Source organism: Gekko japonicus, unplaced genomic scaffold, assembly GCF_001447785.1.
Source record: "Gekko japonicus isolate JY-2015 unplaced genomic scaffold, Gekko_japonicus_V1.1 scaffold1322, whole genome shotgun sequence".
NCBI lineage: Eukaryota > Metazoa > Chordata > Lepidosauria > Squamata > Gekkonidae > Gekko > Gekko japonicus.
Genome location: NW_015172044.1, coordinates 250659 through 278171, shown reverse-complemented (window position 1 = coordinate 278171; position 27513 = coordinate 250659). Strand labels below are relative to the sequence as shown.

Sequence of the window (27513 nt, the reverse complement as noted above, 5' to 3'; positions counted from 1 at the left end):
TGGACCTAAGTGTAGGACTTTGCACTTATCTCTACTGAAATTCATTTTATTTGTCTCAGCCCACTGCTCCAGCCTATCTAGATCTAGACTTCCCTTGCTTTGTCTCAACCTACAGCTACGTAGGATCTGAAATTCCATCCACCTCATTGAACTGTTTAGCTGGCGCCTTTTTTATGGGCTTGAAATTGTTTTTAGGATTGTTCTGTTTTATGATTTATGTATCAATGCAAAATCTTTGTATGCTTTTAAATATGTTATAACCCACCCTGAGCCTGCTACATTTATTTATTTATTTATACCTTCAATTTATATACCGCTCAGACCCGAAGGTCTCTGAGCGGTTTTCAGGGAAGTTCAAATGCACTTTAATTCCTTAACTAAGGCCACATAGTAACGGGGTGGGGCTGCCTACCGGAACCCAGGTGGCAGGCTGGTTGCTGTTTCCTGGCTCTGGCATTCTTCCTTCAGATAGTCTTCGGGATCTGCGTCCCATTTTTCTGGTGTCCTCCCGCTCGGCAGTCTCCTGGAGCGTGGCCCGTGTCAGTTCTGGCCCAGCCTACGTCCATATTTGGCTCCGCTGCGCCTGCGCCTTCACGCCACCATGCACCTCCGTGACTCCGCCTCTAACATGGAGCGGGAGGGCTAGAAATAATATCAAATAAATAAATAAGCTGTAATTCCAGGGGATCCCCAGGTCCCACCTGGAGGATGGCAACCCTAAGGTCCAGATGAAAATAAACTGACTCCACAACTGTGAAAATGCAGAGGGAGGGCAGGCACGCAGAGGAACTGTGCCCGAACCGCTTCCAGTCTTTGTAGATTGACTCCCAAGAAGATCATAAGTCAAACATGTGGAAAAGCCCCATATACAGTGAACAGCACAAACAGAAAGCATTGTACAGGACCAGAGCTGTAAAACGGAGAGATATTTACATTGCCCCTAATTAGGATGGGCTTTTATAGAACATTGTTGATAATCTTACGGTGCTTACAATATGGTGAGCTGCATATATTTTTCAGCTATGCTTGGTTAATCTGTAACGTTTATTAGCCTGTGACTCTGAACCCAATTTATCACATATTCTGAAAACACTCAAGCAGCTTTTAAAAAGTAAGTCCTTTTCCCCTTTTGTTGCGGAAATGTGCCTTTCACCTTATATTGCCTCAATGAAAGGAGCTACAGACTTACTGTAAAGAAAAGAGACAGCTGGGAATTCAGAGAGCCCAATGTACGTACTGTCACAACATTATATAACAATATTCAGTTGTTTGATTGGGTAACAATAAAACAGAAAAGCCCCCCCGAGGGCAGAAGAGGGAACGGCTGCTGTGTGGGCAGGAAAATCTGGGCTTTCTCATCTCCATGGCAGTTATGCAGCCTTTGGAGACTTTCATGCAGGTCATCTGCACTGCATTCACTGCTGTTGAGAAGTGGGTTTTCCCCTACTTCTTCACAGCATCGCGATATGTTTGTGTACTGCCTGGGGATACCCTGGTTTTTCTCCCATCTTTCTGAAAACTGCTGTGCTCCAAGGTCTTGGGAAAGATTGCAATAAAGCCCACATGGCATGGCCGTAGCCAAGAATTTTTGGGGGGTGGGGTGCTGGGGTGCTGCTAATAAAATAACATAAAATTTAGGAAAGAAAGAGAAGGACAGGCCAGCCTAGGCTGCCCCTTCCCAGGCCGGGAGGAAGACTGGCTGGCAGATCCGAGGCCTCGTCCCAGCCCCACAGCCCCACCCACCCCAAGCATCCATTTTCAGGCTCTCTTGTCTCACCCCCACCCACCCCACACCTCCATTTTTGCGCTCTCCACCCCCTTGCTTCCTCTTGCGGCAGCGGAAGCCCTGCAGCCCAAAGACGGGTGGCTTCCCGAAGCCCTGGACCCAGGGCTATTTTTGGGCAGGAACGCACAAGGACAGAGTTCCGGCTGGCTCCCGAGTTGGCCACGCCCAGCAGGAACTCATTAGCATAATAGGCCACACCCAACAGCAGAAACTCATTAGGATTGGCTACATTAGGGGTGTGTGGCCTAACATGCAAAGGAGTTCCTGCTCCAAAAAAGGCCCTGGGTTTTGACCACAAACAAGGTAAACAGAATAAGAAGCAAAAGGTGGGTGTGGCTGGATGACCACACTTCTGGTAACATGGGGGTGCGGCCTAATGTGCTAATGAGTTGTGCTGTCAGGGTGTGGCTTAATATGCTAATGAGTTCCTGCTGTTGGGTGTGGCCTATTATGCTAATGAGTTCCTGCTGGGCTTTTTCTACAAAAAGAGCCCTGCCTGGACCTGTGTTCTTCCTGGGTACTTCCTGCTGCTGGAGGCGGCAGCTGCTGCTGGGGGCTAGGGCTCATGTTTCAGGGCTTGCAGGGGCAGCTTCTGTGGCTGGGCCTTGCCAGGGCGGCCTCCCTGTTGCCAAGCCGGTCCCCACAGCGCTCCCAGGCTTGCTCTCTGGCTGCCTGCAGCCTCCCTCCCCCGCCGGCCCCCCTTATCTTATCCCGGTCCTGGTGTGGCTTCAAAGAGGAGGGGAGGAAGGCAACCCCCGGTGACACCCAGCTGGCAAAGAAACCCGCCCCCCCTCCTGCAGCCAACAACACAACAGCGGCAACCAGCAATCAGGCCCCTGACCCGGAAACTCATAGCCATGACCAATGTTCCCTCTAAGCTGTGGAGTCTTGTGTGCAAAAATTCTACGTTGTGAGCTACTGGCATTAAAGTTGTGAGCAAGCGATTTGGCTACAGCATAAATTACTTTGCTCCGGAGCCATCCTTCCTGAGCTAAGACAAAAATGTGTGAGCGGCCAGTGGCTCACAAAGTAGATTTTTTGCTCACAAGACTCCACAGCTTAGAGGGAACATTGCCCAGGAGGTGTACAAATGTACCATACTATGATGTGATGGGAAGCAGGAAAAAACCACGGTTCTCAATAGCATAGATCCTGGGGCAAATAAGCCATGTGGAAATGGCCTTTAACTTCACAAAGGCAACTTCTGAGGCTGGAGCCAAACAATAGTTTTTAGGAGGGTTAAAAGTGAAAACTGGCTTCATCCCTGCTGTGCAAACAGGTTTTTTTTATTAAAAGCAGCAGGGGTCATTTCGTAGAAAAAAATGTGCAGGAGCTCATTAGCATAACTCATTAGCATGACTCATTTGCATATGCCACACCCCCTGACATCATCGGAAGTGTGTCAGAAGGCAACACCCACCGCTCAGGCTCCACTGCACTGTTGTGGATTGCTAGCTATTGGGGGGGGGGAACGTGCAGATCTGTCCTGGCAGAGGAGGGAGAGCTTGTACCTGAATAAAACTTGGTCTTAAAGGTGCCACTGGACTGTTTTGGAACGGGGGGCGGAGGGGGGAGCTCTGCAGCTTACTTGGCTGCTTCTTGCTCTGACTGAGGGCTGCTGGGAGCAGGGGGTGGGGCTTGTTGCATGTGCCCGCCCCCTGGGCTCTTCACTGCCAGAGCTCTGCTCCTGTGCAGTCCTGCAGGAAATGACCCCTGAAAAGCAGGATGAGTAGACATACCACACACAGCTGTCCTTTTTTCAAACTGCGTTTAATTTGTTGAAAAATATGCACTGCTCCATCACAATGCAATTGCAAGTTTGGGGGAAGGGTTAATTTTATTTGTTTATTTATTTATTTATTTGCTGCTGCTGTTTAGCGGGTGAAATGTTCTAGCATGGAGAGAAAGTAATGGAGAAAGTTTCACCTGCTTAGTAAGCTTCAGAAATGGGCCCTGCAAAATTCTGTTTGAAAACTCTGCTATAACAGGTTTCATATGTATAGCTAAGTTTCACTGTTGTAGAAGAAAGGTCACATTTTAAATCTCCCCCCCCATTTCTTTCTCCCTCTTTAGAATAACATTGCATTGATACCTTTGCGAGACCATCCTTCAGAAGACACTGATGCTCTGATCCCCGTAAGTTACGTTCTTTAATACCCAGGGAAAGACTGCTGTAATCTAAGATGACAGTCAAATGGAGAATCAGACCCAGGGTTCCAACCCTGCTGTGTGTCAAACCCTGCTATGCTTTGCTTGCATTGGTTGCCATTGTTGCTGGGGGGAGGGAATTCCTAAGGGGAAGGGGGTGGAGTGGGTGAGTGTGAGATTTAGACCTTTTGCTTTTAGGAGACACAACTTCACAAGTCAACCTCCTTTCCCTCCTTTTTCTTTCCCACGGGAAGTTGTCCTTGACAGACTCTCTGTACCAACTTGGACTGCAGATAACCAAGACATATATCTTTCACTTGGTTGGGATGGCAAAGTTAGGTGTGGTGTGAATGTGACGTGTGCTTGGGGGAAGGAAAAGGGGCTTCTCTTTGAATTATCTATATTAAGCTGTGCCTGCCAAAAATCTTTAGTTCTGACACAGTGGCTTTCTGGATCTTGCATATAACTCAATAAACTTATCACTGCCGAGAGAGAGTTGTTGAGTGTAACTGGACTGGGGGTCTGACATAGGCTTGCCAAGTCCCCCCGGGGGGATGGGGAAACCCCCGTCCCAGAGGCCCCTTCCCCGCTGGCGGATCAGGCCCCGGGGGGAACCCCACCCCCAAAGTACGCGACGTGCACGTCACCCGGAAGTGACGCGACTATGCCGGGCACGCTGGGGGCGGGGCCACGGTCATCCGAGGGAAAACTCTATGTTTTTCCCTTAGATGGTCATGCCCCCTCCCCCAGCGTGCCCAGCGTGATCGCGTCACTTCCGGGTGACGTGGTTGCGGCGCGCACGCGCTCCAGGAGAGAGCCAGGAGTCACCTGCTCCAGCAACAGGTAAGACTTGGCAACCCTAGTCTGACACTGTGTCCTAAACCATGTATATTTAGGGTTGCATAATTTGTTTCCCAGTCCTTACACTAATAATGGATTACTACCCTGGCTGGCAGCTTCAGAGGACAGACTCTACGGGCATCCTCTCCTCACTGAGCATACACGACTCCTAAATCACCAGGAATTTCCCAACAAGGGAGTCGGCGATCCTACAAGCACACTTACAGATCTGGCCAAATGAAGAGGCAGAATCTTGAGGGGTAGAATGGATTGTACTAATTTTGGCTACAGGTGGGGATCACGTTGATGAAACCTCTTTTGCATAATAAAAAACAAAATAATCTCGCCTGTTGAAAATGAACATAGACGTGAACAGCTCAAAACAGAAGCCTTCTCCTGGCTATTTTTTCCTTTGTTTGTTTTGTTTACTTCCAGTGAGGTTAATTTTTATACATAGACACATATGTCACACCCCTGCCTGCAGCCTAAAGTGGTACAGTCAGTTCCACCACCACATTCTGTTGCTTTGACTACTAGGCTTCAGCTGGTGGTGGTCACGTTCCTCCAAGCTGAAGCAGCAAAGTAGGCAGCTATGAGACTTGTAGGAGACTGGAAGCAAAAAGTAGGTGTGGGATCTGTTAATACAGATATCATTTAGCGCATATCTTCACCATGAGCACATTTACTAGCAAGAAACACCCACCTGCTTAATAGAAAGTATTTCTATGTCAATTGATTTAGGATTACAGTGTCAGTCTTGTAAAATTTTAATATTATTACACACATCTCCGTCTTCCTCAAAAGTTAAGGTGATTCCAGGTCAGTCTGTCATTCAGGGATTTACCAAGTTGACCCGTTTAGCTTTTTTGTTGTTCAGTCGCACAGTCGAGTCCGACTCTTCGCAACCCCATGGACCAGATCACGCCAGGCCTTCCTGTCTTCCGCCGTCCTCTGAAGTTTGCTCAATTTCATGTTCGTTGCATCTATGACACTGTCTAACCATCTCATCCTTTGCCGTCCCCGTCTTCTTTGACCTTCAGTCTTTCCCAGCATCAGGGTCTTCTTCAGGGAGTGCTCCCTTCTCATTTGGTGGCCAAAGTATCTGAGCTTCAGTTTCATTATCTGGCCTTCCAGGGAACAGTCAGGGTTGATTTCTTTTAGGATGGACTGATTTGATCTCCTTGCAGTCCAAGGGACTCTCAAGAGTCTTCTCCAGCACCATAGTTCAAAAGAATCTATTCTTCGGTGCTCGGCCTTCCTTATAGTCCAACTCTCGCAGCGATACATGACTCCTGGGAATACCATTGCTTTGACCATGCGGACTTTTGTTGGCAGGGTGATGTCTCTACTTTTTATCATGCTGTTTAGATTCACCATCGCTTTCCTCCCAAGGAGCAGGCGTCTTTTAATTTCATGGCTGCTGTCACAGTCTGCGGTGATCTGGGATCCCAGGAACGTGAAGTCTGTCACTACTTCCACGACTTCCCCTTCTATTTGCCAAGGAGTGATGGGGCCAGATGCCATGATCTTAGTTTTTTTGATGTTGAGCTTCAAGCCCACTTTTGCACTCTCCTCTTTTACTCTGAGCAAGAGGCTCTTAAGGTCCTCTTCACTTTCTGCCATTAGAGTGGTATCGTCTGCATATCTGAGGTTGTTGATCTTTTCCCCTGTAATCTTAATTCCCGCTTGTGATTCATCCAGGCCAGCATTTCGCATGATGTACTCTGCATATATATTAAATAAGCAAGGCGACAATATACATCCTTGTCATACTCCTTTTCCTATGCTAAACCAATCAGTTGTTCTATATCCGGTTCTAACTGTCGCTTCTTGACCCTTATACAGGTTTCTCAAGAGACCTGTGAGGTGGTCTGGTACTCCCATCTCTTTAAGGACCTGCCATAGTTTGTTGTGATCCACACAGTCAAAGGCATTAGCATAGTCAATGAAGCAGAAGTAGATGTTTTTCTGGTACTCTCTTGCTTTCTCCATAATCCAGCGAATGTTGGCAATTTGATCTCTAGTTCCTCTACCTCTTCGTAAAATACAATTCAATTAAAAACCTATCATGAACATATGAACAAATAACATAAAATAACAGTAATTTAAGATACACCTAAAAAGTGCTGAAACCATAGCCAAGTAAAACAAGAGCAAAGGATCTCTATGGTATGACTTAGATGGCCGTATAATGCCAATACCTTCCACACCAGTTTAGCTCTCTCACTTATTGTGCAGTGGGCACAGGCCGGAGATAGTGACTGGAGATAGAAGAAGGTAAAGCCAGGGCACAGGGACACTCCTCGGTATATAATGCGGCTCCTTAATCAAACGCCTGGAAAGACTGAAGGATTTAGAGTAGGTTATGTGGAAGATATTCTCCTTTCTCTTTTTCTCTCCACAGCTGCTTGCAGAGTTAATCTTTAACGTATATCTATAAAATAGCTTACATGTACACAACAAAGGTGGGTGTGGCTGGATGACCACACTTCTGGTAGCATGGGGGTGCAGCCTTGTCTAGGAACACAACTGGCCACAACCCACAGTCAAGGATGGGCATGGTGGCAAACAAAGGTTTGCTGTTGAACAGAAGTAGTCATTGGTTTGGATCCAGTGCAAAATTCCCCACTTGTGCTAGTCAGGGGCGGATTAAGGCTCACTGGTGCCCTAAACCCTGACCAGTCTTGGTGCCCCCCCTCCTTTCCACACTGACCCAGTCCATTTTAGTGGTTGACCTGTCTGACCAGATAGACAATGCAGGTTGCAGCAATACAAAAATTTATTCATATGATAACACAATAGACTGTACAAACTAAGCCAAGCCTGGGCTACATAAAGCTCTACAGAAATGCAATACAACATCTATTTTAATATTTCACAAGTTAAATGTATCAAAGTTCCAATATTCATGACCTGAAAGGCATTTTTCTACATTTCACATTCGCAAAATCACTGATCACATCCTCGAAATCAATACCTCTCAGAATGTCTGCTTCAATTGTTAATATACACAGTGAGTTGAGTCCTTCTTGAAGCATAACTGATCTATTTGGGTTTTTTACACGTTTCAGTTGTGAGAAAGACCTCTCTGTTGTGCACCCTTTCCCCCAACTTTGTGGTGCCCCCTTTGGCCCTGGTGCCCTATGCACCTGCTTCGTCTGCTTCAGGGCTTTTTTTGTAGAAAAAGCCCAGCAGGAACTCATTAGCATAATAGGCCACACCCAACAACAGAAACTCATTAGCATATTAGGCCACACCCCCTGACAGCACAGCTCATTGGCATATTAGGCCACACCCCCATGTTACCAGAAGTGTGGTCATCCAGCCACACCCACCTTTTGCTTCTTATTCTGCTTACCTTCTTTGTTGTCCAACCAGGGCTCTTTTTGTAGCAGGAACTCCTTTGCATGTTAGGCCACACACCCCTAATTGTAGCCAATCCTAATGAGTTTCTGCTGTTGGGTGTGGCCTATTATGCTAATGAGTTCCTGCTGGATGTGGCCAACTTGGGAGCCAGCCGGAACTCCGTTCCTGTGCGTTCCTGCCCAAAAATAGCCCTGGTCATGGTTAATCTGCCCCTGGTGCTAGTTGTCTTGCTCAAGGGGAAATGTAAGAAAAAGACAGCATTGGCCACTTGCGCCACGTAAGACTGATTGTATCCCCACTTGTGTTTCTGTTTGTACAAGATTTTATGCCACCAATTTCTGGGCACTAGCATCCAGGGAGGAAAGCACTAAGTGTTGCACAAGGTTTTGCTCAAGCAGAACGGCAGTGAGCCTGTTTATGGTTCTCATCTCTAGATCAAAACCATTGCATGGCCATTGTGTGTGCAGGCCTGTCATGGACGGAATGGGGAGTTGCAGCTTTTGCCCATGGTAGAGTAAAATGTATGACACAGAATGGTTGCAGTGTGATTCTGCATTGGCTTTTCTGGCTGTTGTTTTACGAAACCCATGTTGGAACAGAAATTCCCCTCTGCATTGCATGCTGCTTTCATAAGAACATAAGAGATGCCAATGTTGGATCAGGCCAAAGGCCCATCCAGTCCAACACTCTGTATCACACAGTGACCAGAAATACCAGGTGCCATTAGGAGGTCCACCAGTGGGGCCAGGACATTAGAAGCCATCCCACTGTTGACCCCCCCCCCCAAGCACCAAGAAGACAGAGCATCACTTGCCCCAGAGTCCCTATCTAGACCTTGTGGCTAATAGCCACTGATGGACCTCTGCTCCATATGCTAATCTAATTCCCTTTTGAAGTCGTCCATGCTTGTAGCCGCCACCACTTTTAGCCACCACTTGTAGCCGCTTTCGCTTCCTTTGATCAATGGGTTTTATGGTACCTTCTGCATAGATTTATGGTCATTTCAGGGCTGTTCAGGGGTGACTTTGCAGTCAGTACGGCATTGCCCCCGAGGTATTTGAATGTGGTTTTGAGCTGCACTCTTCCCTCCCAGTTGAGAAAATGTGGAGCAAATGATAGATGCAGAATCTGAGACGGGAGAGCTGTCATTTACGTTTCACCTGACAAGCATGCTGATGAAGGAAATCGGCAGGGCTAGAAATGGAAAGAATCTTTAAGATCGTCTGTGCAAAGGAAAGATTCTTATTGTGATACATTTGATTCAGTTGGTTGTTTTCTTTGGCCAGATGCCGAACAAATGGGATTTTGTCCTAGTATGTGACGATCACAAATCCTCCATTAACAAGAGGAACAAGAAAGAAGAGTTTTTGGAAGAACTGCGTAAGAAAGGATTCATTATCAAGGTAAGATGGGTATTTCTCCAAGTTTTTAAAAAATTTCTTGAACATGTTTGTATCCCACCTTTCCATATAAAATGCCTGAGTTGGCTTACAATAAAGCTTTAAAATCACATAAAACAACAGCTGTATTGGTCACCATACCTGGGACAGGTTCTTGGCTATAGCAGTTACAGCTTTCTCAGCAGTGGCCGTCTGGTAGTGGAATGACCTCCTCACACAGATTCACATCATACCTAACCTTTTAAATTTTAGGTGCCAGATGAAAATATTACCTTTCTGTTTGTATTATGCTTTTGGACAGCTCTCGGCAGAAGCTGCTTTATTTTTTTAGCTCTCTGATGAATTTGATTTCTGTATATTTAGATTGCTTTTTTGTATTATTGTGTTTTTAAAAATGTTTTAAAGTATTTGAGTGTGTGCACTGATTTTCATTTAGGGCAGCGGTCATTTTGTAGAAAAAGAGGTGCAGGAGCTCATTAGCATAACTCATTAGCATAACTCATTAGCATAACTCATTAGCATAACTCATTTGCATATGTCACACCCCCTGACATCACCAGAAGTGTGTCAGAAGGCATCACTGGACTGTTTTGGATTGTTAGCTATGGGGGGCGGGGGAGAACGTGTAGATCTGTCCTCACAGAGGAGGGAGAGCTTGTACCTGAATAAAGCTTGGTCTTAATGGTGCCACTTGACCGTTTTGGACTGGGGGGCAGAGGGGGCTCTGCAGCTTACCTGGCTGCTTCTTGCTCTGACTGAGGGCTGCTGGGAGCAGGGGGTGGGGCTTGTTTCATGTGCCCGCCCCCTGGGCTCTTTACTGCTGGAGCTCCACTCCTGTGCGCTCCTGCAGGAAATGACCCCTGTTTTAGGGCTTATTTCATTGAGCAGTAGCCAACAAATGACATAAATACAATCTCTTGTAACTTTAAGTGTTAATATATCTCCTGTGGACATATATTCCATGCATCTGACAGTGAGTGCCGACTCATGAAAGCTTATCTTGAGATAAATGTTGTTAGCCTTCAAGGTACGCTGGACTTCTGTTTTATTTTGCAATGACGCACTAACACAGCTACCCCTCTGGAACCAAATAAATAAACACCTCCAGAACCAGGTCCTTGAGTCAAGGGATATGCAGAGCCCTGCTGCTTAGCAAAGGAGTTGATGAGAATGGTTTGTTTTCATGGTTGGAGAGGCCGATGTAGTGGACACAGTGGAGCACTGTGTCCAGACAATGGCCCTCCCTTAGCATGGACAGAGCAGCAGTTGGATAACTTTTGTGGTAAGATTTAATTTGGAAATCATCAAGTACAAGAGGACTAGGACAGAGCTGCAGACTGCTGTCAGGGTCCTTAGTCAGGTCACACCACACAGGGCTTCATAAGAAGATAACTGTTTATTGGTAAATCCAGAACTAGAGTGCTTCCATATAGTTTATGGGCCCAGGTTCGCTTTCATGACCTGTGTGCCAGTTGCTGCCGCATTCCTTTCTCTTCACTTCTCCCCCTCGTTATCACTGTAGCCAGCCTGTGTAGTGTCTTCCCATCAATTACCCCTGAGATTGGTTTCCTTTCCCAGTCTCGGCTCTAACTGCCTTGGTCCTCTTTCCCGCCTGCGGAAGTCAGGCCGATTGGCCCATAGGTGGTGTGTGTGTGTGGGGTGCTTTCGAATACCCTATATCTTTCTCAGCTTTCTATGATGTAGTCATTCCTAACAGTGCTTGTGTCTATGCTACCATAGTGCTAACAATAAAGTAAAACCTTCGAAGAAGCGTGTGCTCTGTTGTTTGACTGTGGGTCCGGACATAGAGACACGTTTACAGCTTGTGTCAGGAATGGCTGCCAATTGACTTATTCCAGGGACAAACCCCCCCCCCCCCCGTAAGCATGAGTCAATAGATACATCTCACGTGCGCGGGCAAAAGCAAGCAGGCAAAGCAAAAAGCCATTTAATTTCCCAGCTGGAGCATCTACAAGGTCAAGCATAAGATAGCAAACAGTTGGTGAGCCGGGGAGAGCTGAAACAGAAAACGGGAGGGCACCCCCCCCACATCCCAGACCTATGACAGGGCTACCTGACACCTGCCCCCTCTAGGCTCTGTCTTGTTCCCGTGCTGTTTAACATCTACATGAAAGTGCTTGCTTATGTCAACCATGGATTTGGCTGAGGGGTCCTCCGTAATCTGATGACATTCAGTTCTACTCCATTTTATTGATAGTGTGGTGAATGTGATGAACAGGTGTCTAGATGTGGTAATGTTCTCCAGACCTGGGTGGTGGTGCTGGGGCCTGTTCTGGATGGAGTTAAGTTCCCTTTAAAAAGTCCAGGTCCACAGGCTGGGAGTGTTTTTAGATCCAGTCTTATCTTTGGATCCCTAATAGTGCAGTCACATCCAACTACACCTTTTGTTGAAAAGGAATCTCCTTAGGGCTATCCATGCTCTGGTTCCTTCAGGATTAGATGACTGTACTTCAGCTGACCTAATAGCCGCAGCAGTGCTGACAGGGATACATTGCAGTTATGTTATTATTGTCAGGTAGCCCTGTCATAGCATTGGTATGTGGGGGTGATTTTCTCCTCCACTTTCCCAGTGCTTCCCTGCCCTGCTATTGAGCTCTATCGCTGTTTTGACCTTGCCGTCTCCAGCTGCAATTAGACGGCTGGGAACCTTAACGGCTTTGCCTGCTTGCTCGCTTGCTTCGACCTGCGCGCGTGAAACATAATCATGGGCTTAGCTATTGGTGTGGGGGGGGGTAGTTTGATATTCCTATAAGTCAGAAGCCCCTATACTACAGGCTATTCCTGACACAAGCTGTATACGTGATGTTTAGTACTGGACTATCGATAAACACTTATCTTCTAAAGAAGCCTTTGTGTGGTGTGACCTGACTACAGACCCTGACAATTATGTAGTGCAAGATTTGCATTGGCTTCCAGTGTGTTTGTGGACCCAAATCATGAAGGTCTTCCCTTTTTTTGGCTTCCTACACCATTTGAAGTGAAGTGGTAGTGACTGGCGATGGTCCTTTTTCAGGCATGGTGCCCTGTCTTCGGAACACCTTTCTCTATCTTATCTTTATTTAGGATATTTCTATCTTCACAGTCCTGCTCAAGGCATCTTACAATTAAAATCATGTCACAAGCCTTCCATGAGGTTTGCCTCGCACTGTTTATTATTGGTGTTTCGGTACCAGGCAAAGAATTTTTTGTTCTGCCTGCTGATTTCCTTCTTGGCTGTGTCTTGTGTCTGTGTGGTAGGAATCTAACAATTTGAGTGTTCGCTGTGGTTTGTGTTTTATTTTTTTAATATTATATTATTATTGGGATTTTAATTTTGATAAACTATTAGTTGCTTTCAACAGCTTACCTGAAATGGGGGGATAGAAATACTTTGGATAAATAATACGTTGCCAAGTCTTGCATAGGAGCTGCGGTGGCTCAAGTGGTTAAGATGCTGAACTGCAGGCTGGAAGGTCGGTAGTTCAGCAGTTCAAGACCCGAGTGCCGCATGATGGAGTGAGCTCCCATCTCTAGTTCCAGCTCCTACCAACCTAGCAGTTCGAAAGCAAGAAATTGCAAGTAGATAAATAGGTACCACTTCGGTGGGGAGATAACAGCGTTCCATTCACCTCGGCGTCTAGTCATGCCTGCCACATGACCATGGGAACGTCTTCGGACAGCGCTGGTTCTTCGGCTTGGAAACGGAGATGAACACCGCAACCCTAGAGTCGGACTCGACTGGCTTTCGAGCAAGAAAAACCCTTTTCCTTTACCTTTTAAGTCTTGCACAGAGAGGGCAGAAACCTTAAAAGGCCTGTCCAGTCTCACTCTCAACCCATGCAGGACCATTCTCTTTATTTTATTCTGCTTATTCTTTTTAATTCTTAGACAATTAAGGACAAAAAGCTATTTTATGGGATCCGTGCCCCAAGCGCAGTTATCCGGAAATATAAATTCCTCATGGGTAATTCTGACTATGACTTGGAGGGTCTGAGTGCGCAGCCAGAAGAGCAACAGGAGGAAATGACTTGTACAAGGTAAAAAACATTTTAAGAACCCAAACTCTTTAATGCTCTCAGGGCTGGTCTACGTTTGTCACTCACTATGCAGAGAAGCCATTCTAGATTAGCCCATGTGGCAAATGGCATAACTTCGTTTACTGTTGTGATTAGGGCTGCCAAGCCGCGGCGGGGGATCCGTGCGTCTTCACAGGATCCCTGCTGCGGGGGACAGCGATACACGTTGCACCGCCGTCGCCAGGATGTGACGCCACGCACATAGATGGAACTTACCACATAGATGGGCCCAGGGCTATTTTGGGGCAGGAACGTGCAGGAGCGGAGTTCCAGCTGGCTTCCGAGTTGGCCACACCTGCCGCCTCCCCCCCCTCTGGGCTCCCCAGGCACCTCGCAAGCCACAGGGCGCCTGGGGAAGCCAAGCTGATCCAGGGAGGGAAGGCAGTTTAAACTGCCTCCCCTCCTTGGGTTCCCCAGGCGCCCCACAGGTGCAGGGCGCCTGGGGAAGCCGATCCAGAAACGACCTTCCGTCCCTTGTGTCCCCGTGGCCCCGTAGAAGCCGCGGGGCACCTGGGGAAGCCGATCCTGGGAGGGAGCTGCGCTGTCAGGGGTGTGGCCTAATATGCTAATGTTTTTCTGCCATTGGGTGTGGCCTATTATGCTAATGAGTTCCTGCTGGGCTTTTTCTACAAAAAAACCCCTGGATGGGCCAATTTTCTCCACACCATTGCAAACAGAGAGAAAAAAGGGGCTTGCAGGACCAATGTGAGACATAAAAGTGTTTGCTTTGGTGCAGAGAATGCTGTCCCAGTTGCATGGTGCTGTGCTCTGTAGTCTGAACTCTTGTGGTTGTTTGGGGCAAAGAATCTACAAGGATACCGTCTCTTTTACCAGGTAACCTATCCATCAGTTCTTGTGAGCCTGGCGTTGGGGCCATGAGACAGACTAGGAAATCTTTTGGCTGTTTTGTGGATAAAATCACTTGTATTTTGCTCTGATTTTGATGCAGATTAAAAACAGATGCTGTGGTCATTCCTGAGGTTTCCATCGATCCTGTTCTTATGGACACTTTCAGGTTGTGCAGCCTGAACATGTGGACAGGATCGTTGGACAAAGGGCAGCCACAGCTTGTGTCCTCAGTCCTCAGCTGTCACGGCTACCTAAATCTACCAGGGAGGGCTTGAGTCAGTGATTGGTTAATCAGTCCTTCATTGCAAGCAGGATTGTTTCCAAAAGTTTTAAGGGAGGCAGTTGTTTCACTGTTATGTTTTAAACATCTAAATTGTTCCCACCTTGTGTCAAACATTACTTTCCTGGGCAATGACAGTACAACTCTTGGGTTTTCTGGGTGAAACTGATTAGCTAGACCCAGGGGTCATTTCGTAGAAAAAGAGGTGCAGGAGCTCATTAGCATAATTCATTAGCATCACTTATTTGCATATGCCACACCTCCTGACATCAATGGAAGTCTGTCAGAAGGTGGCGTCCCCCTCTCAGGCTCCACTGGACTGTTTTGGATTGCTAGCTATTGGGGGGGGGGAAACGTGCAGATCTGTCCTCGCAGAGGAGGGAGAGCTTGTGCCTGAATCAAACTTGGTCTTAAAGGTGCCACTGGACTGTTTGGGGCTGGGGGGCTCTGCAACTTTCCTGGCTGCTTCTTGCTCTGACTGAGGGCTGCTAGGAGCAGGGGGTGGGGCTTGTTGCATGTGCCCGCCCCCTGGGCTCTTTACTGCTGGAGCTCCGCTCCTGTGCACTCCAGCGGGAAATGACCCCTGGGCTTCTTCCAGTTTTACTCTTCCATTGCCAACTAACTTTTGATTCTTGTGTACTTTTAGGATACGCATTGTCAACTTTATCCTGTACAGCACAAAGATATCGTCAAAGCGTATGGAACAATTCTTTTTCTTTCTTGTTTCTATAATGCTGTCAGTGTATCTGTTCCTTTTAGCCGGTATGTGCTGGTGTGAGACTTGAGAAGCTGGGTTCTGATTTCTGCTCAAGACCAAACTATGTAAGATGGTAAAGATCTGTGACCAGAACTCTGATCATTTAAAATTTCTATCAATAGGGTGTATAACTGGTCCCACCTAGATGGGAATCATAGGCTGCGGTCACACACATGAAATAATCCACTTTCAATGCACTTAAAATCCAGTTGGAGATTGAAAGTGGATTATTCAGTGTGTGTGACCAGAGCCCTAGAGTCTGATCAGACAGCTCTTTAGATCCGTGCGAGGCACGATTGCCTCACGGATCTAAAGGTAATGTCCAGACACAAACATCTGGGAAATGTCCCTCTTCCGTGGGCATCCCGTTTTTCCGCGCTTCGGAGCTGTATAAAGATAGCACTTTAAATCTGGGGTTTTCGGTTACCTGCGGGACAACTGCGGACTTTCATCCGTCTGATCGTTCCACCAGCGCGCAATCCTCCCGTAGGGGTGGTCTGATGTCAGACCATCCTGAACAGGCACCATTTTAAAAAAATCCCTACACATGCACGAATCAACAAGGACGTGCTGTCACATACATGCGCATGCGCAAAAAGTTTTTTTTAAAAAAACACCACTGCACGCCTCCTTCAATAAAGATGCGCTGTGACGCCTATGCGCATGCGCAAAAAGTTTTTTTAAACCCCCCACCGCACATGCCTTCTTCAGTGGATGCCATCTAGACAATCCACAACGGAGGCAGTGCACGGTAAGGTGATTCACCAGGGGGATGTCTGGTCGTGCTACGATGGATTTAAAAGATCGGGATAAAATTAAAGATGGCATAATGACGGGATTAGCTGCCCGTCTGAACGCACCCCTAGAGTGGGGAGGGTATTGATTCTTCCTCCTGTGCTGTTTCCTTGTTTTAAATACCTCCCTCTCAAGCTGTTATTTGTTCTAGCAGGAAAATTCCATGTTTTCCTATTGGAGCAACTGGCTGTTGTGTCAGTTTATATTAGGAGAAGTGTGGGGGGGGGAGCAATGCTGCTGCCCCCCAGTACCCGGGTCCACATGAAGTTTGGCGTCCCAGTGTAGTTTCACGTGGTATCCAGATTTTTGAATGGCAAGATATATGCATGGCACAGTGACTTGCGAATGGTGCTTGTACATATCAGTGGCCAGACTTCTTTTCAGTTCACTCACATAGTAATGGGTGCCTAACCCTGCCTTGAGCGTCCCTTCTTATTTCATGCAAGGAAGCATGGACATTGGTATACAGCTTCGAAAAATAAAAACATGAATTGACTCTCGGCTGTGAAGTTCATTGAATGCTCTTCATCAAGTCACTGTCTCTTTGTAGGATGATTCGAATGTTAAAATGCTTTTGAATTCTTTGGAAGAAGGGTAATATCCAGAGGTCTGAAACAAATAATAATAAATTATTAGACTATGTACCACCAGGAGCTGCGGTGGCTCAAGTGGTTAAGACGCTGAACTGCAGGCTGTGGAAGGTCGGTAGTTCAGCAGTTCGAGACCCGAGTGTGCCGCATGACAGAGTGAGCTCCCGTCTCTAGTTCCAGCTCCTGCCAACCTAGCAGTTCGAAAGCAGGAAATTGCAAGTAGATAAATAGGTACCACTTCGGTGGGAAGGTCACAGCGTTCCGTGCGCCTCGGTGTTTAGTCATGCCGGCCACATGACCACGGAAACGTCTTTGGACAGCGCTGGCTCTTCGGCTTTGAAACGGAGATGAGCACCGCAACCCTAGAGTCGGATTCGACTGGCTTTCGAGCAAGGGAGACCTTTACCTATGTATCACCAGAATAAAAGGGTCAAGTGAACTAGTCTTCATATTAGCCTTTTACGGAAGTATCCAGAGTCTCAGTTTTTGATATGTGGGACTGGCAGAGCTTCAGCGTATCATATACCTTTGAGGGGGTTAATTTAACATCTCAGTGCTGTTCCTGAGGCTGATGAGTTGGCAGAAATGAACAGATGCTCTAGTGCTTTAACTCAGCATCGTTTAGCCTCTTTGCACAGAAGTGGGGCTGATTGAGTCCAGTGATACTTACTCTTATGTAAGTGTACCTGGGAATACAGCTTCAGAATCAAACTCTAGTGAATGCAATCAGCATTTTGGGAAAGGATCCTGGTCCCAAACTATGAAAGACGTTTCTCCATCTTGCTCATGTTCCCCATAGCTGTGCAATATAAGAAAAACTGGGGATAGACGACCTAAGAAGGTATAAACATTCAAATACTATAATGTATATGCAAATGTAATCAACTTTATACTAAAGCTTAATACTCAGAATGTACAAAATTACAATATCAGGGCATAATAGCCAGAGGTATACAAAATTACAATACAAAAGCTCATTAATCAGAACATAACCATGTAGCAGCAATATGAAAACAGTTCAGCAATATAGAAACAATTTACAAAGCAGTTTACAAAGCAGCCGGCTTTCACTTCGTTTCGTGGTGAAACTTGATCAGAAGCAAATCAACATGTATTGTGTCTCTTGGTTTATAATGTCACCTTTCTAGTTCATAGAAGCCCCTTCTCCTCTCAGGTTGCTACAGATAGTAGTGGGACTAGCCCTTAGTTTCTATGGAAAATCTCTCATTTTGGACCTCTCTGCATAATGCTAAGCTCAAGGCTAAGGAAGACATGCCTCCCCAATTGGTCTTTCCTTCCCCAGCCAGTGTTCCCCTCCATGGGTAGGCTTGAGGTGTGTGTGTGGGGGGGGGAAACAGAGAAATAAAGCAACTTTAAATGTGTTCTCAAAGCTTCCCCCCTTTGCCAGCTGACTGGAAGAAGGCATTTCTCTCTTTAAACCCCTTCTCCAAGCCAAGCCAGCTGGAGTGGGGGTGGAGGGCTTGGAGAACACATTTAAGGTTAAAATTGCTTTCTTTCCACATCTCCCTCCCTCCCTCTCATTTATTTGCTTTCTCTCCACCTCCCCCCACTCTCTCCTCCACCCATCTATTTGCTTTCTTTCCACCTCTTTCTTTTCACTTTTCTTTCTCTCTCTTACTCCCTTCCTTCCTTTCTGTTTCTCCTTTTTCTCTCTCTTTCCCCCTTCCTTCCTCTCCCCCCATCTAGTTGTTTTCTTTCCACCTTTATTTATTTTTCTTCCTCCTTCCCTCTTTCTCTTTCTCTCTTTTTTCTACCTCTTTCATTGTTTCTTTCCACCTCTCTCTTTCTCTCTCTTAGACAAATACATTTCATTAGCAAACAAATAAATATAATTGGACAAATAAATACCATTATCAGTACCTGTTTTTATCCCTTTTGTTTTTATTTTTGGCAGTCTCATTTACTGTTAATAAAAGGGAAATTTGCATATTTTCCAATTTTAAAAGTGTGTAATATTTGTTCACGTCTTGCAGCTCTCAAACATCTGACATTTATTTTGTGTGGTTCTTATGTTAAGCAAGTTTGGCCCCCGCCCTAGGGTGAGGGCAGAATTTGCTTGCTCCTGGCCACCAATGGCCCTCAAGGACAGTGGCCCACTGAGAAAATTCCATGTGCATTAAATGGCCAGTATGCCTCTAATCTGAATACAGTGCCATGTGAAACACACAGTTCCCCATTCTGGCAAAATGGTGACAGTGCATATCAGGGGGGTCCTGGGTACCACATGCTGCCACTATACATGGTTGCACACCCCCCCAAATGTAATGACTGAAAAGGACCTCTGAGTGGCATAGTCTTTACTGCTTCATGTTAGGGCAGCCAAGAAGACTAAAGTGTCTACTTTTTGTTCTCTAAGAGTCACAGTTTACCCTGGGGTCTTACACTAGGCTTTTTGTCTTTATTCCCCTCCCCATTCTGATGTTAGAGAATTTTCAAGACTTGATGAAGGAGAATGTCTTTGAAACAGCATTTCCACTCCATGAGGTGAGAGAGTCTGGGTGTATACTGACACCCTGGTGGTTTTTTGTGTCTCAGCCTCGGGGAACAAAAATATAGAACAAAAGAGGTAATTAGGGTTGCCAACTCAATTCACCCCCTCGGAGCGGGGGAGCCTTTCCGTCGTCCGGGAGGTCTCGATGGGCGCGGGCGCACCAGCAGCACGTCACCAGAAGTGACGTGCGACGTTGCTGACATTGGGGGCGTGGCCGAGCTTCCCCCGACGAGCTCAGCCACGCCCCTAATGTCAGCAACGTGGCGACGCAGCTTCGGGGGCGGGGTTCCCCCTGGGGCTCGATTCCGCTGTGGCGGAAATCGGGCCTCCAAAGCGGGGGATTCCCCGCCCCCCGGGCCCATTTGGCAACCCTAGAGGTAATACAGATCGACTTTATATGGATCTCAAAGTATTCAATTGCAGTGTGCACATTTTCAGATTTCCTTGAATCCCCAGACCAATGAGGAAGAGTTTTCTGTACGGCATCTCCTGTGGGCTGTTCCCATGGATGTGCATGCAGGTCATTGTCAGTCTCACTAATATTTGAAAACTCACAAGAGAAGCAGGCTGGGCCTCATTTTACCCTGATGCAGTGGAGCTGGCCCGTTTTAGGGGTCAGATTATCTAAACTCTCAGTGGCATCAGCCTATGGTGGTATCCTGCGTAAACTGCATGGCCTGTAGGGCAGGCTTTCTACTATCTAAGTGTGTGGGGGGGAATCCCCGAGATATTTCCAGAACTTCTGGTTGTGCACATTAGCATAAGCTTTCAGATGAAATCAAATGAGGCCCTGGGAAACTTTTTTTTAAAAGCTATACTTCAGCTGCTGAAGTCCCAGCTTGGATTGTGACTCCAAGGGTTGGGGTTTTTTATCTTTCCACTCCTGCATGGATCCATTTGTTAAAACTGCCCCCCTATTAGTCTTGGAAGAAAAAAAGATGGGTGCTATCTTTTTTTCCCTCCTGTCCAAGGTTAAATGTTTGCAGTGATTGATTCAATGTTTGAAACCAAATCTCACAATTTGTGATGTGATTGTAGCCATGCAGTCAGCTGTTGTCCCGGTCAGTAAGTGAACTAACAACATAAGGATATTGGGTGGTTGAAGCATTAGGCAGGCGAAAGTCTGTACTAAATGTCTGTGAAAATACATTTGGGATAGGGGGACGAGGTTACTGAAGGAGCAGTATTACTTGATAGATGTGTGTTCAATATACTTGGTGGTCTGGCCTAGAGAAACGGCCTTTGGAGTGTACAGTGTGTCAAGAGTCTTAAGATATGTAATCATGTTGTTATATCCAGAGAGAAAAGCTGGATACATTCCTGAAGATAAATTGGAGAAGCATCTATTATAACGGTCTTATCAAAGAACTCAGGTAAGGGATCGGGGGATCCAAGGAACTCATGATAGTGAAGATCTCTTGAATTGCACAAACTATTGTGGGAAGGTTTTCATTGCTTTAATTGAATTCATATTCATTAATTTAAATTTAGATGGGTATAAAAGATATATTCAATATATTTTTCTTTTTTTGCTCTGGATGGAGCACATGATTGGAAGTTACAAGCTTACCATAAAATGCAGTAAGATGAAGTCAAGTAGCTCATAGCAGCGGCTGCATCTCAAAATTTGAGTGATTGGGAGTTGCCCAGTTGGATCAAACCAATGGTCCATTCGGGCTATTGTATTGCTTTGGAACTTGGCACATCAGCAGGTGCTGGGGAAATAACATTACATGGTATAGCTTCCAGCTCAACAGCTGAAGTGTTGGAATCAGTTTCAAGGGTGATCTGTGGGGAATAAGTTTCTGTATTTGCCTTTCAGGATGTATTTCGGAGAGAAAGTTGCTCTGTATTTTGCCTGGCTACAGTGGTACACTTATGTCTTACTTGTAGCCGCAGTGCCAGGCATTATTCTTGTCATATATGGATTCATATCATTCAATTCCAGTCCGATTAGGTGAGTAAACCTAAAAAAGATAATCTTTGATTATGAAAGCTAGGGAGTTTTGTGTAACTTCAGACTTCAGTGTGACTTCAGACATGCCATATCCTTCTAGGTAGCCTTTTTCTTTTCTTTTTTTTTTGCTTCTTCGGCATGACCTGTCTTTGCATGGAATCCTCCTAATACAAATGATTTGCAGGATTAAGAGGTTCTGCTTGTAAGACTGTTGGCAGGACTGTTCTGCCAAACCAGCCTCTGATTACAGTCCCTACCTGGACTGGCAGTAGTCAGCGTGAAGGTCTACTGAACCTGCCTTCCCCCAATGAAACCTTAATGCGGACTGGCAGTCGTCATAAGGGATGGCACATTCTTGGATACTGGGTCAAGGCATGTGGCTGGATAAATGACCTGGTCCAATATTGAAGCATCACTTATTATGACTGCCAGCCTACACTGGTGTTGTTGTGTGTGTGTTTGTTTTTTTTTTGGGGGGGAGGTCAGCAGACCTTTAGGAACAGCATAAGGGAGGCAAAGTGGGAATTACAGAAGTCACTGCCCCTTCTTTCCATAACTGAAGTGCTATTTAGTTTAGAGAGCCAGTTTGGTGTCGTGGTTAAGTGCGCGGACTCTAATCTGGGAGAACCGGGTTTGATTCCCCACTCCTCCACTTGCACCTGGCTGGGTGACCTTGGGCAAGCCGTAGTTCTGACAAGAGCTGTCCTTGAAAAAGAGCAGTTTCTGTCAAGAGCTCTCTCAGCCCCACCTATCTCACAGGGTGTCTGTTGTGTGTCTGTTCTTCTTCTTCTTCTTCTTCTTCTTCTTCTTCATGGGATGGTTGGATTGATGCCAGCATCTACTTATGACTGTGAGTGCCACGGGTGGGATGGACCTTCTGTTCGCTCCGCTTTGCCTTGTTTGTGTGGGGCCGTGTTGAGCTGTTTGAATAGGATTGTTCAGGGCTTGTTTGAATAGGATTGTTCAGGGCTTGCATAACTATCGTGGTGCATTTTGCTGTTCTCCTTTCTCTAGCCAAGAGATCTGTGCAGCCAACACAACTATCATGTGTCCACTCTGTGATCAGAAGTGCCCATTTTGGCCACTGTCAGACACTTGCACTTATGCCAAGGTAAGAGTGCCCGACATGAACTGAATGGAATTATGACTCCAACACCATCCACCCTGAGGGAAACAAAATATTCATTTCTGGTTATGATTTTGTTGCAGAAATTAAAATGAGCAAACGCAGCGGAGGAATCATGTCCTCTGCCAGTGCAGGGAATTTCCACAGTCTGCTTTTTTGTCTTTTTATTACCCCTTTCATCATGTTCTAAGTTTCAGTGGAAAGTTGTTTGCAAACTGTCTTATGTGGCATTACTTGTGACCATCACTGCCACAGGAGGTGGTGGCAGCTACAAGCATGGACAGCTTCAAGAGGGAACTGGATAAGCAGAGGTCCATCAGTGGCTATTAGCCACAAGGTATAGATAGGAACTCACAGGCTGGGGCAGGTGATGCACTGTATTCTTGGTGCTTGGAGGGGGGCAACAGTGGGAGGGCTTCTAGTGTTCTGGCCCCACTGAGGGACCTCCTGATGGCACCTGGTATTTTTGGCCACTGTGTGACAGAGTGTTGGACTAGATGGGCCATTGGCCTGATCCAACATTGGCTTCCCTTAAGAACCTTTCTTACCTCCTTTTTGCTTTTAGAGATCCCTCTGCAGCTGTGAGACAGTTCAGTTGACTTGCTTTTTTTCTTCTTTCATTCCCTATTAGTTCACCCATTTGTTTGACAATGAAGGGACAGTACTCTTTGCAATATTCATGGCTCTTTGGGGTAAGTGTCCGCATGGGTTGATCTATAGTCCGTTTTGGATTTGATGGGACAGCCCCTCACTTCTATCTGGGGAGTTTTTTCTCTCCCTCCCCCTGGAATCTTTTACTCCCTTTGCAAAATCTAGATAATCTGATAGAGAAGCTTGAAATTTGTGATTATTTTAAAAACTCTGGACCTCTCTCTCCAGAGAATGATATATGTTTACAAAAGAGTGAAGTTGGTATGTGTAAAAATGGGAGTAGCAAGGACAGGTGAGATTATATCTGAAGATGCTGGACAGGAAATCAATTCACTAGACGATAAAGATTTCCATGCCCTGTATCTTTCAGTCTCACAGCACTGATGAACTCGACTTGAAGACTGCTTAGCAGTTTATAACAGATGAATGCAGCTCCGTCTGCTTCTTCCATGCTATATAATGGAGTAACATATTTAGTGTAGTTGGCTGGAGGATCTCTAAAAGAGGAGTTGAACAGGAAGACTTTTTGGTCTGCGCTGCTCATACAGTTCTCTGTACAATCCTGGGCCTTTATATTACAGCCACAGTGTACTTGGAACTATGGAAGAGACAGAGAGCTAAAGTGGTTAGTGAATGGAACCTATATTTGTGGGATGAAGAGAAGGTAAGAATAACTCACCTAGTGTTGTATTTTTTTCCCTTTGACCACTGTGCCATTGGTCTCATTGGAAAAACACAGTTACACTGACGTTTGTGGATATCCTGCTGTCAGTGTGCTATTGCTAGTGTGCTGCTTGGCATTGCAGAAAGAGTGGGAGAACTCACACTGTTGATTTTGCCCTATACTAGTCAAGATGCAAGAGCTGCTGTGGCTTAAGTGGTTAAGACACTGAACTGCAGACCGAAAGGTCGGTAGTTCAGCAGTTCAAAACCCGAGTGTTCCGCATGACGGAGTGAGCTCCCATCTCAGGTCCCAGCTCCTGCCAACCTAGCAGTTCAAAAGCAAGAAATGGCAAGTAGATAAATAGGTAATGCTTCGGTGGGAAGTTAACAGCGTTCCGTGCGCCTTGGTGTCTAGTCATGCCGGCCACATGACCACGAAAACGTCTTGGGGCAGCGCTGACTCTTGGGCTTGGAAACGGAGATGAGCACCACATCTCTAGAGTCAGATTTGACTGGCTTTCGAGCAAGGGAAACCCTTTACCTTTACCTAGTCAAGATGCTGCTTGAAGATGTTGGTTGGGTCTTCAGGAATTCTCTGTCGCATTCCTGCATCGAGACAGATATCTGTAATCAGGGGTCATTTCGTAGAAAAAGAGGTGCAGGATCTCATTAGCATAACTCATTAGCATAACTTATTTGCATATGCCACACCCCCTGACATCACCGGAAGTGTGTCAGAAGGCAACACCCACCGCTCAGGCTCCGCTGGACTGTTTTGGATTGCTAGCTATTGGGGGGGGGGGATGTGCAGATCTGCCCTCACAGAGGAGGGAGAGCTTGTACCTGAATAAAACGTGGTCTTGAAGGTGCCACTGGACTGTTTTGGACTGGGGGGGGGGGCTCTGCAGCTTACCTGGCTGCTTCTTGCTCTGACTGAGGGCTGCTGGGAGCAGGGGGTGGGGCTTGTTACATGTGCCCTCCCCCTGGGCTCTTTACTGCCGGAGCTCCGCTCCTGTGCGCTCCCGCAGGAAATAACCCCTGTCTGTAATAGGGCTTTTCAACTAGTTATCCCTGGGGGGAAATACGGACTCTTGAGAGGTAACCTCTGTCCCAAGTTGCCACTGCAAGACAGTGTATGGAAGGAGTGCCATCTGTAGACCTTGGAATGTGGGGGTGGACTGTGGCTCACCACCCTCTATCCTCTCTTCAGCACGGCCTTCCAGTGATGTTTGAGGCTGACCACAGCTCTCTGCCTTTATCACGCTTGTCCCTTCATCTGCTCTTCACAGTGGCAGGGTTGTGTATTCTCTCCATGCTTAACAGAACAGCATTTCCACCAGAGATGGGTCTCGTACTCACAATTCTCAACTCATAAAGGCCATTAGCTCAGTGGCAGAGCACATTCTTTGTCTTTAGAAGGTCCCAGGATGGATCCTTGCCAACTCCAGTTAGTAGTACCTCAGAAAGTAGAGCTAGGAAAGGCTTTTTGCGACAGATCTTGGAGATCCTGCCAGTCAGAGTAGTTGATACTGAGCTAGATGGACTAATAGTCTGAGAAAGTAAGGCAGCCGCATATGGTAAGAGAGCCAGTTTGGTGTCGTGGTTGAGTGCGCGGACTCTAATCTGGGAGAACCAGTTTGATTCCCCCACTCCTCCACTTGCACCTGGCTGGACGACCTTGGGCAAGCCGTAGTTCTGACAGGAGCTGTTCTTGAAAAAAAGAGCAGTTTCTGTCAAGAGCTCTCTCAGCCCCACCCACCTCATAGGGTGTCTGTTGTGGGGAGGGGAAGGGCAAGGAGTTTGTAAGCCGCTCTGAGACTCCTTCGGGTAGTGAAGGGCGGGGTATAAATCCAATCTCTTCCTCTTCCTCTTCTTCTTCTTGTCCATCAGGCTACCGGAACAGCATGCCACTGATTTTTTTATAAAAGAACTTCTTTGGGGAGTGCCTCTCTGTTCTGGTTACAGAGCTCTCAACTAATCCCACAATAATTGTGCAGTTAGAATATCAAGGTTGGCTTGTTTGTGTGTGTCTCAGTTCTGTAGGGACAAATAATCCAAGTGTTTAGAATATTTTCATTTGGGAGAGGAGCCAAGCTGCTAGCTAAGGACAGTGAGGTCCATATAGTTTTCCTTCCAGGTCAGGATGCGCAGGCAAATCATAACTGGAGTCAGCATTCTGTCGGTGGAGCTTATTGGTCCCTCAGTTAGTCCATAAGGAACACCAAGACCAAGGAATTGGTAATGGACTACAGGAGGAATAAAACGGACATCCAGCCACTGGTTATTGGAGGAGAACGTGTGGAGAGGGTGGCTACTTTTAAGTTTTTGGGAGTGACTATTGAGCAAAACTTGACCTGGAGCGCTAACACCATGGCGCATGTGAAGAAGGCCCAGCAGATGCTCTTTTTTCTCAGACTTTTAAAGAAAAATAATTTGAGTGAGAAAACATTGATGTCCTTCTATCGTTGCTCAATAGAGAGCATTTTAACATACTGTGTCTGTGCCTGGTTTGCCAGTTGTACGGCTGTGGATAGGAAAGCACTCCAGAGAGTTATCATCACAGCCCAGAAGATCATTGGCTGCCCTCTCCCATTCCTGGAGGAATTGTATAGTTCTCGATGTTTGAAAAAAGCAAAGAACATTCTGCAGGATTTGTCACACCCTGGACATTCCCTGTTTGAACTACTGCCTTCGGACAGAAGATACAGGAGAATTAAAACAAGGACAAACAGATTAAAAAATAGTTTTTATTCGAGAGCTATTACTGCCTTAAATGCTGTATGAAATTGGAATTTGGGTGACATTAGTGGTTTTAAGTTGGTATGTGAACCTTAAGGGAGTTATGAGATAGTTGTGAATGGTTGTGTGAGTGTATATGAATATTGTTGTAGATCACCAAAATGATTGCATCTTAATTTCGTTGTACTATGTACAATGACAATAAAGTATATTACTATTACCATCAGTGTGACTTGTATTTCTGCTTTCTGTGTTCAGGATGATGTGGCCATGGAGCTCATTAGTAATCCAGACCATGAGATCCGGACGTACCAACACTCTTATGTGCGCACTACCATTGTGCTCATCTTATTTGCACTTATGGTATGTGATTCCCTTCCCTTCCCTTCCCTTCCCTTCTGGTACACATTTAAACCTCCAAACATCAGATTTGCTTGTTCCTTGTCTTCCACAAGACCTGGCAATAAGATTTTGACAGATACCTCCAAAATGAGCCAATTAAACAGAAAATGTATGAGAAAATAAGACTCAGCTGTGCCACTGAAGAGGGGCAATTAACAGCATTACTCTCTGCTGAAAGCCTCCAAAATTCATTTTTGAACCATTGCTAATTGTCGCCATCTGCACAAATATTGTCATGCCAGGAAATGACCACAAGCTGGAATAGAGTACACATTAAACCTGTCATTTGTGTTCAATGAACATATGAACAGTACAGATTGAAATGGTTTAATAGTCCTTCTGTTTCCCCAGGAAACCCTGGAAACCTGTAGTTTTGTAAGGAGGGTTGCAGATTTCTAACCATTCTTTAGCATCTTCATCAGTGCACAGTTGTCAAGATTTTGCGGGGAGGTGCGAACTGTCAAAGTTAGAGTGAAATAAAATTAATATACATTTGTGTCACAAAAATGTCCCATAAATCTGACGTTCAAATGGTACATGACTATTGCCCATTGTCCCTATTGATTCCTGCATTTG

The 27513-nt window shown here is 46.2% G+C and overlaps 1 protein-coding gene across 1 annotated transcript in view; it reads left to right on the top strand.

The window, feature by feature from the left end:
* Positions 1–27513, top strand: part of ANO9 (anoctamin 9) — a 62310-nt gene that overhangs the window by 10121 nt on the left and 24676 nt on the right. Inside the window, exons 2-12 of the mRNA XM_015420704.1 lie at positions 3860–3922; positions 9427–9543; positions 13429–13577; positions 15392–15441; positions 19334–19392; positions 20699–20772; positions 21222–21356; positions 22371–22467; positions 23114–23174; positions 23715–23797; positions 26794–26898. Coding sequence (XP_015276190.1) covers positions 3860–3922; positions 9427–9543; positions 13429–13577; positions 15392–15441; positions 19334–19392; positions 20699–20772; positions 21222–21356; positions 22371–22467; positions 23114–23174; positions 23715–23797; positions 26794–26898 — 993 coding nt within the window. The remainder of the gene's footprint in view (positions 1–3859; positions 3923–9426; positions 9544–13428; positions 13578–15391; positions 15442–19333; positions 19393–20698; positions 20773–21221; positions 21357–22370; positions 22468–23113; positions 23175–23714; positions 23798–26793; positions 26899–27513) is intronic.